At 42.9% G+C, this 18,709-nt stretch overlaps 1 protein-coding gene across 1 annotated transcript in view; it reads left to right on the forward strand.

Moving 5' to 3' along the window:
* slc1a1 (solute carrier family 1 member 1) overlaps positions 1 to 18,709 on the forward strand; it is a gene marked incomplete at both ends in the record, with an annotated part of 50,160 nt that overhangs the window by 10,764 nt on the left and 20,687 nt on the right. The window contains 4 exons of the mRNA XM_080741354.1: positions 7,340 to 7,480; positions 12,620 to 12,712; positions 14,746 to 14,860; positions 18,017 to 18,059. Of these exons, the coding sequence (XP_080597480.1) occupies positions 7,340 to 7,480; positions 12,620 to 12,712; positions 14,746 to 14,860; positions 18,017 to 18,059 (392 nt within the window). The remainder of the gene's footprint in view (positions 1 to 7,339; positions 7,481 to 12,619; positions 12,713 to 14,745; positions 14,861 to 18,016; positions 18,060 to 18,709) is intronic.

Consider the following 18,709-nt stretch of genomic DNA (forward strand, 5'->3'; position numbering starts at 1 on the left):
AACTGTTAAATCGCTAAAGTTTTAGAACCCCCAGTCCGTTATTTTCAGCTTCTAAAGCCTTCTCTTTATATGTTTTCTATGAGCCGTGAGGGGGGACGAATTTCGCGCCAAAATTGCGTCATTTGCATCATCTGTATACGTTGGCCAATCACATCGCAGATCATACACACATGATACACTACCGGCCAATCACATACACTGCCGGGCTCTCTGGTGGGTTTAGGAAACATGCCTTCAGGAAGTACACTGCAGTGTTTACACTGGAGGAGTCTAGCATGCAACTCCCCAACCGCTGCTCCTAGAGGGACACGGGAGACCTCATTGAAATCGTCTCGGCGAGGCGAGGCTGACGCGGTGGTCTGACGGCCCGGTCCGCGGCGAAAAACCTGCGAAAAACGGCCGAAAAAAGCAGACGCGACCGCGGTTTGCTATACTGCTACAGACCACTAGTTGGGCAACTTACACAGTATAGCTTTAACTTTTCTTACCTTTCAATGTGGACGTGTGCGTGTCCATCGTGCACGATGGTGCACGGATCGTGCAAGCTGTGGTCCGTTCACGACTACAGAAGACCCCATCTTGATCCATGCTAGCGTTGCTGCCTGAGCTATAGGAGCAGAGTTGTTTACACAGGAAGTAACCGCAGGCAGGAAGTGGTCACAGAGAAATGGGTTGTTCCGGGACAAAAAATAAATAAAATGTAGTTCCACTTCCGGTCCCAAACAGGAAGCACTTTCTTTAGGGCATTTAGGCACTGCGGATCGGTGAGCAGATTTTGGATAGTTTTTATAAATGAAATCAAATGGACCAATGGCTATTTCTCTGGATTCTCTGGTTGGGGCAGTAATGGGGTATATGCATATACGCCATTTTGTTCTACTTCCGGGTGTCTTTCGACTTCCTTCACAGGTGTTACCATTACCAATGATACTAATGAAGGGTCTGTTCCATTCTGGTCAAACAGAGTCAGGGTGCTGAGTGAACAAAATGGCGTATGTGCATATACCCTATTGTGCACCAATGAATGGTGGAATTGAATATTGAGCGTATTAGCCCATTCTTATATCTCCTTTTTTCATTCTGTTAAAACCTCAAGCAATTATTTTCACGCTTAGATTGTAAGCATATTTCATTACTACACTGCGCTTTACTTATGTGGCTGTATGAAGTACCAAGGCTTTCCACGTTGTTGTCAAGGGAGGTGCAGAGAATGTTAGAGAGGCATGCGGGGGGCTGACATTTCTAAAAGGGCCTTTTGGTGAAAACATCGAAAATAGCAGACCTCCAAGCCCACAACGCGTCGCAGCGCGACGCGTTGAGAGCTGGGAGGTCGGCTATTTTCGGTGCTTGATACCACACTGAACTAAGCATAATCAAGTCAATACTGGATTTCTACACAGAGAGGGCAATTATTTCAACACTGCATTCAAGTTCAGGAGAGTTTGGACAAGGCAATTCTATTGAATGCTGCCTTCAGGTATGGCATGGAAAGAGGGGCATTTGCATTTCTTTCACCATAGTGAAAACTGCATTCATGGTCTGGAGTGGGCACTTTTTACAGACAGATAAAAGGGCAGGGGCTCAAGCCCCCTTTGATGTCTATGTGTGCACGTGCCTGTTGTTGTTTACAAGTCATCAGGTCAGGTTTTGGCAGCTCACTGCCAATCCGGGCAACATCGTTGGTCTCCATATTTTTCTGTATTGTTTGTTGTAAATCTATGCCCTACTTGATCACGCTACAGTGTCATGCTGGTTTGTAGATCTGCTACTTTAGCTATTTTCTATTTCCAGACTATAGACACAGAATTTCATTTAATATTTCAAACCACCTAGGAATGTGCTTTTGAATACGCTTCAGTTAAAACTTGATAAAACCCAAAGTGATCTTCTTCCAATCGGGTTCGGCCAAAAACTCTGACTTGGCCTGCCAGACACAGTCCTTGAAACATTTCTATATCAGCCTTGTTGCTGGCGTGACAATAATAAAGACCTTGAAACTTCAACTCCAAAGTACCTTTTTAGTCCATAATATAGTGAACTGCATCTGTTGTACTGCCCGGCCCCTAGCTAGCAGTGATGCATTAAGCAATAAAGGAGTTGCCTCGGCCTCAGCCTTAACCCATTTAGGCCTAGGATTATTGAATGCTTTAACTATTGAAAAATAGCAGATATACAAGCTCACAGCGCGGTACCGAGTGCCGCGCTGCGAGCTTGTAGATCTGCTATTTTTGAAAAAGTTGTGAAAATGTGTGCAAATCTTTGAATATATGCATTTTCAAAGCGAACGTTTGTAACTCAAATTTTGCTTCTGGGTGGTCCCTGGAACTAAATATTTTTAGATGGGGGTCCGTGGCCAGATAAATATCATTTTGGGGGTCCTTCACATGAAAATGTTTGAGAACCACTGACATAGTAGTCTCTCAAGAACAGACTAACTGAGCTCCAGTTAAGTGAAAAGGACCTTTTCTTTGACGATGGCTTTAGCCAGATTGCTGACACAGAAACATGGGTTTTTCAAAAAATCTTAGAAGGATTCAAAAGACACTTATAGAATCGGGGTCAAAATTCTAATTTTCACGATTTTTCAAAAATAGCAGATCTAGAAGCTCGCAGCGCGGCACTCGGTGCCACGCTGTGAGCTTGAATATCTGCTATTTTTCAATAGTTAAAGCATAAAATAATGATACACAATACTGTGTACACGTTCTGAATGGGTTTTAAGCCAGCTCATAATGGGCAGTGGATGGAGTGCAGTATCAAAGGTGTCAGGTATGAACTGGGTCAGCGCTCCCACAGTCCTTACAGAGTATGGTTGGAATGCAAACTTCAAAGAACGCTGAACACAGTGCAGCATTCTGGGGCGGGGAGGTACAGGAGCAGTTTGACAACAATGTTTGATTATACGTTTTAGTCATAGGGACCTATTTTAGTCCCTAAACCTCTTTGCCCCTTTTTTATATTTTGAAAAACATTTGGGTACACATTATTGTGTATCATTATTTTATGCTTTAACTATTGAAAAATAGCAGATATACAAGCTCACAGCGCAGCACTGAGTGCTGCGTTGCGAGCTTGTAGATCTGCTATTTTTGAAAAATCGTGAAAATTTGAATTTTGACCCGATTCTATAAGTGTCTTTTGAATCCTTCTAAGATTTTTTGAAAAACCCTATGTTTCTATGTCAGCAATCTGGCCAGCCATCGTCTGGCCAGATTCCTTTTCACTTAACTGGAGCTTCTTTTCACTTAAGTTAAAGACCCCCAAAATGATATGTATTTGGCCACGGACCCCCATCTCAAAATATTTAGTTCCAGGGACCACCCAGAAGCAAAATTTGAGTTACAAGCGTTCGCTTTGAAAATACATATAGTCAAAGATTTGCCCACATTTTCACGACTTTTTCAAAGATAGCAGATCTACAAGCTCGCAAGCGCGGCACTCGGTGCCGCGCTGTGAGCTTGTATATCTGCTATTTTTCACTGGTTAAAGCATTCAATAATTCTAGGCCTAAATGGGTTAAATAGTTCAAATAGCTGATCTACAAGTTCACAATGTGTTGATGTAGATCGTCTATTTGAAGTATTTAAAATAGTTTTTCAAAATAGTAAAAAAAAGGCAAAGAAGTTTAGGGATATTGTTTATTGTAAATACTGTAGGCTATATCTGAAAGACTTTAGAATGCAATTTAATTTAGCTTTGATCCGGACGACCTTTGCCCCGTGTCAATTTCCATCTCTCCCCCCATTTCCTGTCAGTCTACTGTCCTATCAATAAAGGCATAAAAGCCCAAAAAAACTAATCTTAAGAAAAATGACCCAGCATGCTAAATGCATCATATGACCAGTTGTAGCATGCTGGCATACTAAAATATCTAAAAACAACTCAGGATTGTGTTGATTGTGTCCCAAACAACAATAAAATAAGATCTGGTTGTCCCAGAGGTGAAATGGTCCTTTAAGCCCCACAGGCCTAGAGTTCATTTAAAGGACTCATGGGATGACGTTAGCCCCACTGTCCCCTGGCGTTCACATTCAATCTAATGTTCTCTCCACCACTGAATGTTAGTGCAGATTTGACTCTTGTGTACTTCATAGTGGAACAGCTGAGGGAGGTGTGTGTGTGTGTGTGTGTGTGTGTGTGTGTGTGTGTGTGTGTGTGTGTGTGTGTGTGTGTGTGTGTGTGTGTGTGTGTGTGTGTGTGTGTGTTCACGTGTGGCCCTGTAAGGGTGTTTTGTATGGGACATAGCAGATCTACAAGCTCAGACCAACAAAAAAAAATGAAGCTTGTTGGAGCTTGTAGATCAGCTATTTTTAGGAGCTTATGTTCCCATATCTTGCAGGGGAGGTAAAGTCCTTCCGAGGTCAGAGCACTGCTGAGGTCCCAAATAGCTTCCACATTCAATCCAGTATTAACAACCCATTTAGGCCTAGAATTATTGAACGCTTTAACCAGTGAAAAATAGCAGATATTCAAGCTCACAGCGTGGCACCGAGTGCCGCGCTGCGAGCTTGTAGATCTGCTATTTTTGAAAAAGTCTTTCAAATCGTTGAATATATGTATTTTCAAAGCGAACGTTTGTAACAAAAATTCTGCTTCTGGGTGGTCCCTGGAACTAAATATTTTGAGATGGGGGTCCGTGGCCTAATACATATCATTTTGGGGGTCCTTGACATGAAAAGGTTTGAGAACCACTGACATAGTAGTTTCTCAAGAACAGACTAACTGAGCTCCAGTTGAAAGTGAAAAGGACCTTTTCTTTGACGATGGCTGGCCAGATTGCTGACATAGAAACATAGGTTTTTCAAAAGACACTTATAGAATCGGGTCAAAATTCTAATTTTCAAGATTTTTCAAGAATAGCAGATCTACAAGCTCGCAGCGCGGCACTCGCTGCCGCGCTGTGAGCTTGTAGATCTGCTATTTTTTCAATAGTTAAAGCATAAAATAATGATACACAATAATGTGTACCCGTTGAATAAAATGAAAACACACTGATATACTGTAGATGTTTAATGCGTGCATTGTCGTTTTCCTTCCATGTCCCGGGAGGGACGGGCAAGGCCGTGAACTTAGCCAGATCGAGGGACTGTGCTGCAATCTCAGGTTGGTTGGTTGTCTGCAACAATAGGCTATATGCACAGCAGCCATATTGGAGAGAAGTTGGGTCTCTTCTCATTTCCTTCAAAGGTGTTACCAATGATACTAATGAAGGCTCTGTTCCATTTCATGGAGCACAGTGGTTCTCAATCCTTTTCATTTCAAGGACTCCCATAAAACTCTGAGAGCATACAAATGGAACCAAATGGACCCTTACAGGTCCATTTGGTTCCATTTGTATGCTCTCAGAGTTACACACCTTTTAAGGGGTAATTTGGAACCCCCAAGGACCACACTTTGGGACCCTATAGCAGAGTGTTTCCAGTGAGCCAACATGCACAATATCAGCACCCTGACTCTGTTTGACCAGGTGCATATAGCCTATTGGTTGCAGACAACCCCCTCAGGGGTCCTTGGAGGGGTTCCAGGGGGTCCCCAGTGAATTTTGGGAGTCCATCCATGGCACGGAAAACTTTGAGAACTACTGGTCTACAATATAAATTATATAAATATTACGTGGAATTTGTATTTTGTAGGCTATAATACATATACATGTTTACAGGAGGAGAGGTTGTTGTGCTGCCTGTTATTATAAGGAGAGCAGGTTGAGATGACATGACAAGTGCTGTTGCTACGGAAACGTAAATGCTCTCTCCTCGTTGACCTTGATCTGGACTGGTCAGGTTTATACAATGTTGCAAAGCACAGTTTTTGTAGTTGCAAACTGTGCTTGTAAGATCTTAACTCATCTCATTTTTGTTACGTCACCATTGTACGAACAAAAAGTGATTAATCAGACCAATCGTGTTTGTCAATTAAACAAGAAATTAGAAAAGGCATTAGGCATTAGTGTGTGTGTGTGTGTGTGTGTGTGTGTGTGTGTGTGTGTGTGTGTGTGTGTGTGTGTGTGTGTGTGGATGCCTTAACACATCGGGTGCCCACGTGGTGTCTACAAGCCAATCTCTTTGATGTCGCTGGAGGCCCACGACGCGTTTGACGCGTTTTACAGTAAACTATACTGTACTGTAGCTACTGCACTTGGCTGCCGCGGTGATGAAACAAACTCCATTTCCCAACATGCAGCGCGCAATTACGTCATCCGGACGCGCTGTGTGTCTCGTTGACTTCCTGTCTAACGGCTGCACAAAAACGTGGTTTTCTCCTAATCTAGCTTTTAAATCACTTTCATTTCAAAACGGCAGCCTCTTCTACCTGCCATAACACAAACAATGTGGCTTAGAAATGATAAAAAACGGTCCTGACTGAAAGAAAAGATTTTCGCGAAATAAACAGGACATACTCCGATTACATTTACTCGGATTACTTTTCTCGCCAGTACTCTCGCCGGTAGGTAGAATGACGCGTTGCCATGGGCACCAGCAACATACATCCGGGCACTCGATGTGTTAATGGTCCAGATCACACTGATAAGAACCACAAACCAGTATGCGTGCGCAGGTCGGAACCAAATGAACCCCACCGCCCATAGGATGCAATGGATAAGTGCTCACTGTACTCACATGTACAAATGCATTCCATCAAACTTTCAGATGATGTTTTTGTTCCACTGTGGAGAAAGATTGCTTAGGAGTTTTACTGTGATCTCTCACTCTTGGAATATGTCATTGTAATTCTTGGTTTCTGTTGATTGACAATAATAGCAATTCAAAACAGTTGCCCTTCAATCAGAACGGAGGGAGCGCTCCTCATGATCAAGGCACCCGTCCCTTCTATTGCTCGTCCAGCTGCAGTCCATGAAGCCTAATTTATGCTCCGTCCCGTCGCGAGACTGAATGCACAGTCAGTCTCAATGTGTGTAAACAAATTGGTCTAGGTGCAGGGATGGGACTATATGACAATTTCATATCCCGATTATTATGTGACAAAAGAAATCGCGATCTATGATATTTTTGAAATCCATTATCCTGGGGCGGAACATTTGTCAAAAAATAGCCGATCTACAAGCTCACAACGTGTCACAATGTGACGCTCTGTGAGCTAGTAGATCTGCAATTTTTTGGCATTTGATAGTGGAAAAAAGACTGCATCAAGTACGTATATTATGAGTACCTTTTACGGGTTTAAGACAGTGGTACCGTATATGCAGCTCGGCAAATAAAAGGTGAATTGATCCCAGTGCATGACGGAGGACGATATCACGATAAACGTAATCTCCACGATACGATTATCGCGAGTGATTTGTATTATGATAAACGATAATATCCCTGTCTGTGTGTTGCAGGCATCGGGCTGGGTGTGGTGGTCAGGGAGTACACCTCCCTCTCCCAGCTCCACAAGCAGTACTTTGGCTTCCCGGGGGAGATCCTGATGAGGATGCTGAAGCTGATCATCCTGCCTCTCATCATCTCCAGCATGATAACAGGTAACCCCATTAACTCATACTCTGCGATCCCCGTCGAAACCGTTGATTTCCCACTGTACCTCTCTGCGATGCCCGTCGTTCCCGGAAATTTAATTAGCTTTAATCATTATGAAACAATTAAAAGTATGATCGCTGTATGGCCGCTTCGGAGTCTTAGGCCCGCCCCCTAACTGTATCCTGCCGTATTTCCTGTTCTGACCGGATCTAGGTTTCCGTATCATGTCCAAGGCCCCATCGTAGCTTCCGTCCCATCTGTTTACATCGTAAACAGAGGAAGGAGCAGCACGTTCATTTCATCGTCGCTCATCGCGTTTTTTTTATTATTTGATAGCTTTTCGATTCTTGTGCCTGCCTGGCATATGATCCGTGCAAATATCGTCTGCTATGTGCGCGAACGTGTCCACGTGTTACCATAGCGCACAGCTGGCCATTTCCAATGTTTTCTTATGTAACAATGGCGGCTACAGCAGGGGTAACAGCCTGGCAACGGATTTGTCTATTCCAATGGATTTTTTTTTATTCGAAAGCTGTCATCTTGTCTACCGGTCTACCACATGAGTCGCGCACAGATCATGCACTATGCGTGCACGTGCCCACGTTAAAAGGTAAGGACAATTTGGCAGCTGCTTACTACAGCTATGTTTAAAATGGCAGCAAAATTGTTAATGACCTCCAGTTCCCCACACCATGCAGGGGTCAGCAATAATATGTCTGCACAAGGACAACATGTGTCCGTGGCAAAGACTTAGGGTTTTATTTTTGTCCATGCCTTACCCCTTATCCCTAAACAATTTTACAATATTAATAGTTTTACTATTATGTCTATACGCTATATTTCAAATAACTAATCTACAAGCTCACAACATGTGGATGTAGATCAGCAATTTTATGTAGTTGTTCAAAATAGTAAAACAAGGCAAAGAAGTTTAGGGATAAGGTGCAATGCATGGACGAAAATGTAGATGTAAAATCTTTATTTATTTTTAATGACACACCATTAGAATGTATGGTATACTATGCACCAGGCCTGGAATTTAGTCATTTTAGGGGCAAGGCCACTTGGCCTTTGGTGTTTTTTTGGGGCATAAAGGCCAAATGCCAGGGCAGGAAGGCCATCAAATAAAACAAGATTTTAGACCATTGAAATAATTAATTGAATTTAAGGGTTAAGGATGATTTTAGATGTAATATGTAGAATATCTGCAGTGAAATAAATACATTGGAATTTACAATCTGATCCATGCTCAGCTATGCACAAATCAAAGATACTGGATTGGTTTAAAAATGGAGACTCAACAAAAGACACTGTGTCTACATGACAAGAAAGAGACACCGGTGTCTACTGTCTACATATTGAGAAGACAGAAACAGAGGAGAAAGTGGTACAGTCAGCTGGGGGCATTAAGGCCACTGTGGCCTCAGGTCATGCCTTTGGTTTGAGGGGCACAAGGCCAAACTGAGGGGCAACGACGGCCATGGCCTTCATGGCCTCCATGAAATTCCTGCCCTGCTATGCACACATACTAAGTGTCTCACTGTTGTTTTGTCATAACAACACAAATAACAATACAATATTCATGAGCAACACCTGAACAATAACAGTGTGGTGGAGCGTGTCTGACTTGTCATGTTGTTATCTGATGACAAATGACTGGGATATTGTGAGAAAACCACGGCCCGATCCCTAAAGTAACGGCTGTGTTCTGTCACCTCAGGCCCATGGATTATCTATAATCCATGGTAGAATGGTGTCGCCTGATGCCTGATGACAAGAATTGGTTTCCAAGATGATGACATGCCATTTGTACATGAGGTGACGCCTCATGTACTTCATCCATACCAGTGATTCTCATTTTGATAGTCTGATATGCATTAGATCGCGGGGGCCCTTTTTTAAATCGCAGGGACCCCAAACTACGTGTACACTGTAAAATGTTGATATATCTCTGAGCATATAAATGCAACCAAACAATTTGTACACTCTCAAGAGATACAGATACATATTTTGTTCCAGCAGGGACCCCCACAAGCAAAGATTTGAGTAAAAAATTATGGTTAATACATTCAAAGATTTTAATACATTTGAACTATTTTTTTAAAAAGTGCAGATCTACAAGCTCATAGCATGGCATGAAGTGATGCTCTATGAGCTTGTATATCTGTATAAAATAATGGTTAAAGTTATATAAAGTGGTTAATTTAAAGGGTATAATTACTGTGTAAGACCACTGGACAAAAAACTCCCTGCCACAATGAAAAAAAAAATGCTTTTCATTGTAATAATGTGTATTATTTTTTCTTCTCATCTATTAATGTTTGAAGTTTATTATGGGACAACTTTATAATGAACTTCAAACGGTCCGTTCAGACACATTGTATCAGCTTTCCTTCCCTACCAGCCTAATCCACTGATGTTTTTTCTCAGAAGGGCAGGATTTCAAAATGGCAACTAAAGCGTCTTTGATCTGTTCCAGAAATTGCAACAGAAATTAAAAGTTACTTGTGTGTCTCTGTCTGAGCTATGGCTGTCTAGTATCTGTAATACTGAGCTAGGGGAGATATTATGGGACGAAATGTCAACGCTTGGTCTTTATTTCATGGCGTTTCAAACTTTTATTTATGCTCAAAAGGCACTAAGATTACCCTTGTTTAAAGTGACAACAAAACACAGACAGGAAGACACAAAAAACAATAACTGAAATGTGATATGCCATCACTGTGCAAGTGATGGCATAGAAAGGAACTTTATCACACACACACACACACACACCACACCACACCACACCACACCACACCACACCCACACACACACACACACACACACACACACACACACACACACACACACACACAAACACACAAATAGACGACTGACTAGGCTCATAAGTAAGCCAAGAGCCTATCATCAGTCTAACACTAGAATATAAAGAAAATACAATAATCAGTTTGTTTAAACTATACACACCAGGATGGCAGGTCAACAATGACCTGGCATTTATCTACACAACATTGAGGGCACACTTCAGTTGAACACACTAATCATTCATTGTAGAAGCTGCAGCGTTGCTTACTAGCCTGCCATGTTTTGCACTTACAGTATTTTCTGGACTATAAGGCGCACCTGACTATAAGGCGCACTGTCAATGAATGGTCTATTTTCAAACTGTTTTCATATATAAGGCGCACCTGACTATAAGGCGCACATAATAGACGCTTATGCATCCAACAGATGGAGCTGTGCTAAAGGGAATGTCAATGTCAATGAATGATCCATATATAAGGCGCACTGGACTATAAGGCGCACTGTAGTTTTTTGAGAAAATTAAAGGCTTTTAAGTGCGCCTTATAGTCCGGAAAATACGGGTATATTGATTTAACCTGTACTCTATAGGAACACAAGCTACAAATTGGTGTTTCGTGCCCCTGTACTGTAAGTCTGGCTATAGTGAGAGCCTGATATCAGAATGTACTGTATGTGTACTGGCCTGGGGTTGATATAAGAATATCTTTATTGATGGAATACATTATTAGTCATACATGTAAACAGCACGTTTACATGGATGTGACACGTGAGCTTGTAGATCTGCTATTTTCAAACATTTACTTTTACTTTTGGTACTTATAAGTATATTTTGATGCCAATACTTTTGTACTTTTACTTAAGTACATTTTGAATTGCAGACCTTCACTTGTAACAGAGTATTTCTATATTGCAGTATTGATACTTTTACTTAAAGTAGGACTGTCATCTAAACTGTCACTTTAAAAAGTAATCTTAAAATACGAGTTATATGTTTATGATGTCATTGTGAGAATTCGCAATTTTAAGCAAATCAAATTAATTGACTGTACTTACTTTACTGGTCAGCTGTTGTTGGGGGGGCGAGGGGAAGATTACACTGTGACATGAGCTTCAGACTGTTTCAGAGAGACCACGTGTATCATACTATTATAATTTCAGGGCGTGTCAGCGGGCCTTTAAGTAAAATATGTGAGTACTTTTTCCACCACTGACTCCTCATATACTGTGCACAGCCCCCGGGCACAGGACTAGTATGTACAAACAAAGGAGAAACAGGTAAAATGTCAGCAGTTAGTGACACCTCCTTTCAATGGGAATGTAGTACTGCACCTCCCCTTGTGGTCTCCTGATGGATGTTTGTTCAGGCCAGTGTTGAAACAAACCAGCAGGGCATTACACAGTGGCAGAGTAGCAGCAACGCAGTAATGTAGTAGTAATGTATTATGTACAGCAGGGGTCTTCAACGTTTTCAGGCCGGGGACCCCCAAACTGATGGGGAGATGGAGCAGGGACCCCCTACCACCTCGTAGGTCGTAGGTCGTGGGGGTCGGGGACCCCCTGCAGTACCTCCGCGGACCCCCTAGGGGTCGCGGACCCCCTGTTGAAGACCTCTGATGTACAGGGTTTGATACAAGAATGCATATTGTTGCTGTTTGGCAGAAACCTCGTATTTCCATATTCAAACGTTTAACGTTTTTCCGTAAAATAAACGCCCTCCTTGATCAAACTACGGCACACAAGAGCATCAACAGTAGCAGATCCACAAGGCCCACAAGTGACGTATTTGAGCTTGTAGATCTGCTAGTACTTTTGCTGTTCTTTAACCCATTTTGGACAGGAACCCCCTATTTGTAACTCTACCTTTCAGGATGGGAACCCCTTTTAGGGTTCTTGTTGCTATGTACAGTAGATAGCAACATATCGACACTGGACAAAAATGCACTTGTCCTAGACAAACAATTTGCCCTCCTGGCCCCCAAACTGTGGAATAAACTCCCTGTCGACTGACTCACTCCCTAGCTTCCACAGTGGACTGAAGACTCACCTCTTCAGCGCATCTGCTAAATGCCTAAACTGTAAACTATCGGGCAGAGACCTTGTATCTCCAAATGTGTATGTTTTTAATTTTATTTTGGAAAGTAAAGCCCTCTTCATGTAAAGCCCTGCTTCAAGACTGTCGCAAAAAAAAACTAGTGAAAATAGCCGATCTACAGGTAGATCGGCTTTTTACTAGTTTTTTACTAGTTTTTTACTAGTTTTCATAATCTACTATGTCTACAAGGGGCTGATATGTGAATATTATGTCTACAGGGTATTGATATCGTATGTGTCTACAGGTGTAGCAGCGTTGGACTCAGAGGTTTCTGGAAAGATCGGCCTGCGAGCCGTCATCTATTACTTCTCTACCACCATCATCGCTGTCATCCTGGGTGAGAAAAACACCATTATTTTTACGTTGATCTCATTATCACGTCCTCTTAATTCCACGGTTCCTCCAAATCAGTGCTTCTCAAACTCTCCAAATGGAACCAAATGGACCCATAATAAGGGGGTCCATTTGGTTTTACACTCTCAAAATTACAGAACCCCACGTCGAGAACCACGATGTACCAAATTACACGGATGGCATTTTTATTCTAACTCTTTGGGCAAAAGACAAGCGACGTGACGTCGTTCTAAAGACATGTCGGGTGCAGGGGTCATCAATGTGTCCGTACACGGACTAATGTGTCCATGGCAAAGACTTTACTGAATGCTAGGTCTCCAGGCTTTCTTCAGAATATGAATGAGACTGATTTACTGGGAGACTATGGCATATTAGGAGTGCACTGGTATAGGGTAGGCCTGTGACGATTCACTTTTTCCCGATTCGATTCGATTTCGATTCATAGGGTGACGATTCGATTATATCACGATTATTGCGTTTTCCTGCGATTTGCGATTCGACTCACGATTATTGCGATTTTCCCCAAAAAATTACAGCTTTTTTATATTGAAACATTTTAAAACAATTCTAAACAATGTAAAACATTAAAAGTTGAATCATATACTTCAAATCAATGCAGCCAAATAAAGTCAGTCAATCTTTCTGACATTTATTTCCGCCAAAGGGCCAGTGGTACAACATTACAACAACATGTTCCTGGTCAAGATGCCAGAAAACACAGAACACAACAGTCATAAAAACATAAAATAAAATCGCTGTGCTGCAGGCCTACAGCACTGTGCCAGCTTTAGCCATAACATGACATCCTCATGACCTAAAACTGTTCCTTTAGGACCTGTACTTACTCTGACTGAAAGTGGTTATTTCACCAAATTCACCTTCAGGTAATTTTTTTTTTAAATAAATAAATAAAATCGGGAAAATCGATTCTGAACTTTGAAAATCTATTAATTGAATCGCCAGCATCAACATCACGATAATATAGTGAATCGATTTTTTTGCACAGGCCTAGTATAGGGGTTCTCAGATGTTTTATTTGCAAGGTTGTACTGAGGAAGACCCAAGACGGTCGGAAACGTTTATTCACGCGCTGCCTTGTTGTCAAATAAATATTGGAGCTACTGAAAGTGAGTTGCGAGCCACATTTTTTGAGGACCCCCATAACTCTGAGAGTGTACAAATGGTCCATTTGGTTCCATATGCACACTCTCAGAGTTACAGACCTGCTATGGTCATTCAGGGCTATCTCTATGTGTTTCTGTCTGGTAATACTACTGTCTGCTCATTTTGAGTGTCGGTGGCAAAAATAGAATTTTGACAAAAAAAATTTCCACCACAAGCCAGCGTGGTGACGACCCCTGGTCGGGTGACTTTCATGGACATGCTAAAATAAAACGCTGCCATTTCCAGGTGTCACTCCAATGACACGCACTACTAACAAATCACTATTTTTGGTATTTTGCACCAGAAAATAACGCTGTCATTCTGTTCCATCCTTCTGTGCACCGTTACCACGGGCCATGCCTTTTCTCTGAGTGTCTTGTCCCGTGATGCAGCTGCATGTACTGAGCAGGAGAACATATAAACATCTGTCTTCTATAACAGATGTCATCTTGGTGGTGATGACCATCAAGCAGTGGAATATGAAGAGATATATTGGTTTCTAGTCGCTTCAATCGCTTCACTTTGGTCGTGCTGGTCAGCTTTGGAAATAAAGAAAAAGAATCAAGGCGTAACACCTGAAAAAACAAAAAAAATAAGTTTGTGTCTCCGGACGACATCGACACTGATTGGCTGTCAGGAAGCGATGGGTGGAGGCAGGGGGAAGCGAAGGTTGATTCACTTGGATTTTTCCAACTGGATACTGTTTGCGTCGTTTGCCATAACAGGCATCATCCTGGTGATGAACATCAAGCAGGAGAACATTTAAACATTGATCTTTACTGTCCATCAGGCATCATCCTGGTGATGACCATCAGGAGAACATCTAAACATTGATCTTCTCCTGTCCAACAGGCATCATCCTGGTGATGACCATCAAGCCTGGAGTGACCCAGACGGCGGATCACATCGAGCGGAAGGGGACCACGCCCAACGTGACCACGGTGGACACCTTGCTGGACCTCATCAGGTGAGCGGACACAGCTGCATGTACCCTGGTGGCCGCGCGTGTGAGGCACGACCAGCTGCATGTATCCTGGTGGCCGCGCGTGTGAGGCACGACAAGCTGCATGTATCCTGGTGGCCGCGCGTGTGAGGCACGACAAGCTGCATGTATCCTGGTGGCCGCGTGTGTGAGGCACGACCAGCTGCATGTATCCTGGTGGCCGCGCGTGTGAGGCACGACCAGCTGCATGTACCCTGGTGGCCGCCCGTGTGAGGCACGACCAGCTGCATGTACCCTGGTGGCCGCCCGTGTGAGGCACGACCAGCTGCATGTATCCTGGTGGCCGCGCGTGTGAGGCACGACCAGCTGCATGTATCCTGGTGGCCGCCCGTGTGAGGCACGACCAGCTGCATGTACCCTGGTGGCCGCGCGTGTGAGGCACGACCAGCTGCATGTATCCTGGTGGCCGCGCGTGTGAGGCACGACCAGCTGCATGTACCCTGGTGGCCGCGCGTGTGAGGCACGACCAGCTGCATGTATCCTGGTGGCCGCCCGTGTGAGGCACGACCAGCTGCATGTACCCTGGTGGCCGCCCGTGTGAGGCACGACCAGCTGCATGTATCCTGGTGGCCGCGCGTGTGAGGCACGACCAGCTGCATGTACCCTGGTGGCCGCCCGTGTGAGGCACGACCAGCTGCATGTATCCTGGTGGCCGCGCGTGTGAGGCACGACCAGCTGCATGTATCCTGGTGGCCGCGCGTGTGAGGCACGACCAGCTGCATGTACCCTGGTGGCCGCGCGTGTGAGGCACGACCAGCTGCATGTATCCTGGTGGCCGCGCGTGTGAGGCACGACCAGCTGCATGTACCCTGGTGGCCGCCCGTGTGAGGCACGACCAGCTGCATGTATCCTGGTGGCCGCGCGTGTGAGGCACGACCAGTGTTGACTTCCTCCGCTAAAACTGTGACGGAAAATGTTCGTCGACTACACTTTTTTCAAGCGTGGTTGTTGTGCCGCGAGTCACACTTGCAAATGAATTACGTCTTTATCCGTTTATATTATGTATTGTGAAAAAAGCTTCACTTTTCTGCTGTGCAGCCACCCAACCAGGATAGCATCACTCAGAAAGTTTACCAAACACACTTTCACTTTGCTGGGAAAAAGAATCTCGGACCGAATACAATGTATTGTACAGCAACCACTCTGACTAAATATGATGACTAAAATTAATACTAAGTATATACATTTTGTCAACAAATAAAAACTAGACTAAAATGTTAAAGGAGCTATAGTCAACTTTTTCTTGAAAAACGGATGCTAAAATAAAAATAATGTTTCGAAAATATTTTATAAAAAAATAAGCTTCATATATGTGTTTCAATTAAAAAATGACCACAAAAAGCGGAAAAATAATGATAAAATAATCATTTTGGCCCTCTGTTTACATTTACGGGCCCTGTAAATGTAAACAAAGGACCAAAATGATTATTTTATCATTATTTTTCCGCTTTTTGTGGTCATTTTTTAATTGAAACACATATATGAAGCTTATTTTTTTATAACATATTTTCGAAACATTATTTTTATTTTAGCATCCGTTTTTCAAGAAAAGGTTGACTATAGCTCCTTTAAGGGAGGGACTATAGTGGAGAAGAGATCCAGTAGAACTAAAAAGACAAGTAATTTTTGCATGGTTGTGTACAAGCTTTAAAGCTCTAGACAAGCTCTAGATGAGCTTGTAGATCTGCTGTTTTTGGGCACACAGCCGAGTCTAGATCAGGCATTTCAACGCCATCACAGCCTAAATACATTTTAGTCGACTAAATGAACTGTAAATTTTGTTGACTAAAATCGAATGATATTTAGTCAAGTAAAACTAGACTAACACTAAAGCATTTCAGATGACTAAAATATGACCAAAACTACATTTTATTTCCTTCAAAGGAGTATGACACACCTGGGAGATATTCACTTTAACACGTTGTATCCTGGTGGCCATGTGAGACAGTGACAGCTTGCACTACTATTATATCTGTCCTAATTTTTTGCCAACCTCCAAAATAATTGTAATATTGACTACAATGTTAGAGGGAACCTGGGGGCCTTGGGTGAAAACAAATCAGGCCGGATTCATACTTTGTTGCGAGGGCCAGTGTCATCAAGCTGCTATAAATAGCAGAGGTTGTAGATAGGCTATTGTATTATAAATAGCAGAAGCTTGTAGATGGGCTATTTGTGGCTCACGATGACACTGGGAAGAGACAATGGTGCATGATGTATAAGTCATGCTTCAGTGTTGCAAACAGGGTCACTAACTAACTACTCCCTTAAAAACCTCACTGTACAGTAGGCTATATACTTATATATATATATATGCACAGTCTTGTATTATTATCTTAAAGGTGATACACCATGAAATTTCACTTTTCCTATTTTAAAACCTTTTTTGGGGTCCCACTAGCACCTTCTATCCTCACAAAGTCCCATTTCTGACCGTTGTGTCTTTCTCTGGTTTTGAGAAGGCGAAGGTTAAAAGTATCCCACGGGTTCTCAAAACAGGCTTTTCTTCTTTTTTTGTTATTATTATTATTTTTTAAGTAAAGTAAAGATTCAAGACTGTCGCACAAAACTAGTAAAAGAAAATAGTGAAAATAGCAGATCTACAAGCATTGTGAGCTTGCAGATTGGCTATTTTCAAATGGCAAAAAATTCAGTGGGTTTTGTAATAATAATCAAAGTAACTAGTAACTAATGTTTTCAAATTCCATTATAGTGGAATAAAAGTATAATATTTGTAGTGGAGTAGAAGTAAAAGTACTGAAAACTGGAAATACTCCATTAAAGCAAAATTTTACTAACGGTCGGAAAACTTTGCTTCGCTTCCCCTCGACTCCACCCATCGCATGATCGCATCCTGACAGCCAATCAGCGTTCAAATGATTTGTTCACATTCATCGTTCAGTAGCGCAATCGTCCCGTGAAAAACGTTTACGCGGCGGGAGCGTTTTTATTACGCTGCGCGTACAGCCTGCCCTCCCGTCCTGTGTGCCCGGAGGCTATTAGGGTATGACAGATGTTAAACAGAAATGTTCCAAGCCAATTTGATCCACTCTCATCCTACTGTATGTTCCCATTCATTACATCATCACCTTCCAACTGTTCTTCTCCTCCTGTCCACAGAAACATGTTCCCTGAGAACCTGGTGCAGGCTTGTTTTCAACAGGTAAGTGTGGCGTTTTTGTAGCCTGACCCTCAGCCTGAATTGACATTTAGTTTCACTCCATTATTCAGTCTTAACTTGGTCTCGTCCAAGGCAATTTCTGGGATGGGCGTTGCCAAAGAGGCAGTCTTCTGCGATTGGTTCACCGTCTGACCAACACAACAGTAGCAAAGCAGATGAAGTAGTGTTGTTATGTGGCTGGCTAGCGGCTAGCATGTTGCTTGCTAGTGCTACTTGCTAACCAAAGAAACAGGCAGAATAGGAGCACTACGAACTAGGAATCAAACACAACATAACATGCCTGCTACTGGTGTTTCATAGCGAGATCGATACGATCGCATATTACTGCGACGGGCGACGCGATGTGCGGTACAGTCCGGGAGCGGCGCTTGTTGACTTGGAAATGCACATGAGTTCTGGGAAATCCCCACTCACGCTGATCACAAGACGCTGATTCGCCATACGGATTTTTGAACGAGGAAAGCCTCTTCTATGAGAGCACTTTAGACCCCTGGATCGCCAAAACAAATTTTTAAAAGGGTGTGGCTAGCGATTCAGGGTCTGGAACTAGGCTAGCGTTTTTGCGCACATGCATTCTCCTACTACAGTATATAGGAGGAGCAGTGATAACTTTGTGTCATGACGTAGTTTGT

Source organism: Nannobrachium achirus (genome assembly GCF_963921795.1).
Source record: "Nannobrachium achirus genome assembly, chromosome: 14".
NCBI classification, from domain to species: domain Eukaryota; kingdom Metazoa; phylum Chordata; class Actinopteri; order Myctophiformes; family Myctophidae; genus Nannobrachium; species Nannobrachium achirus.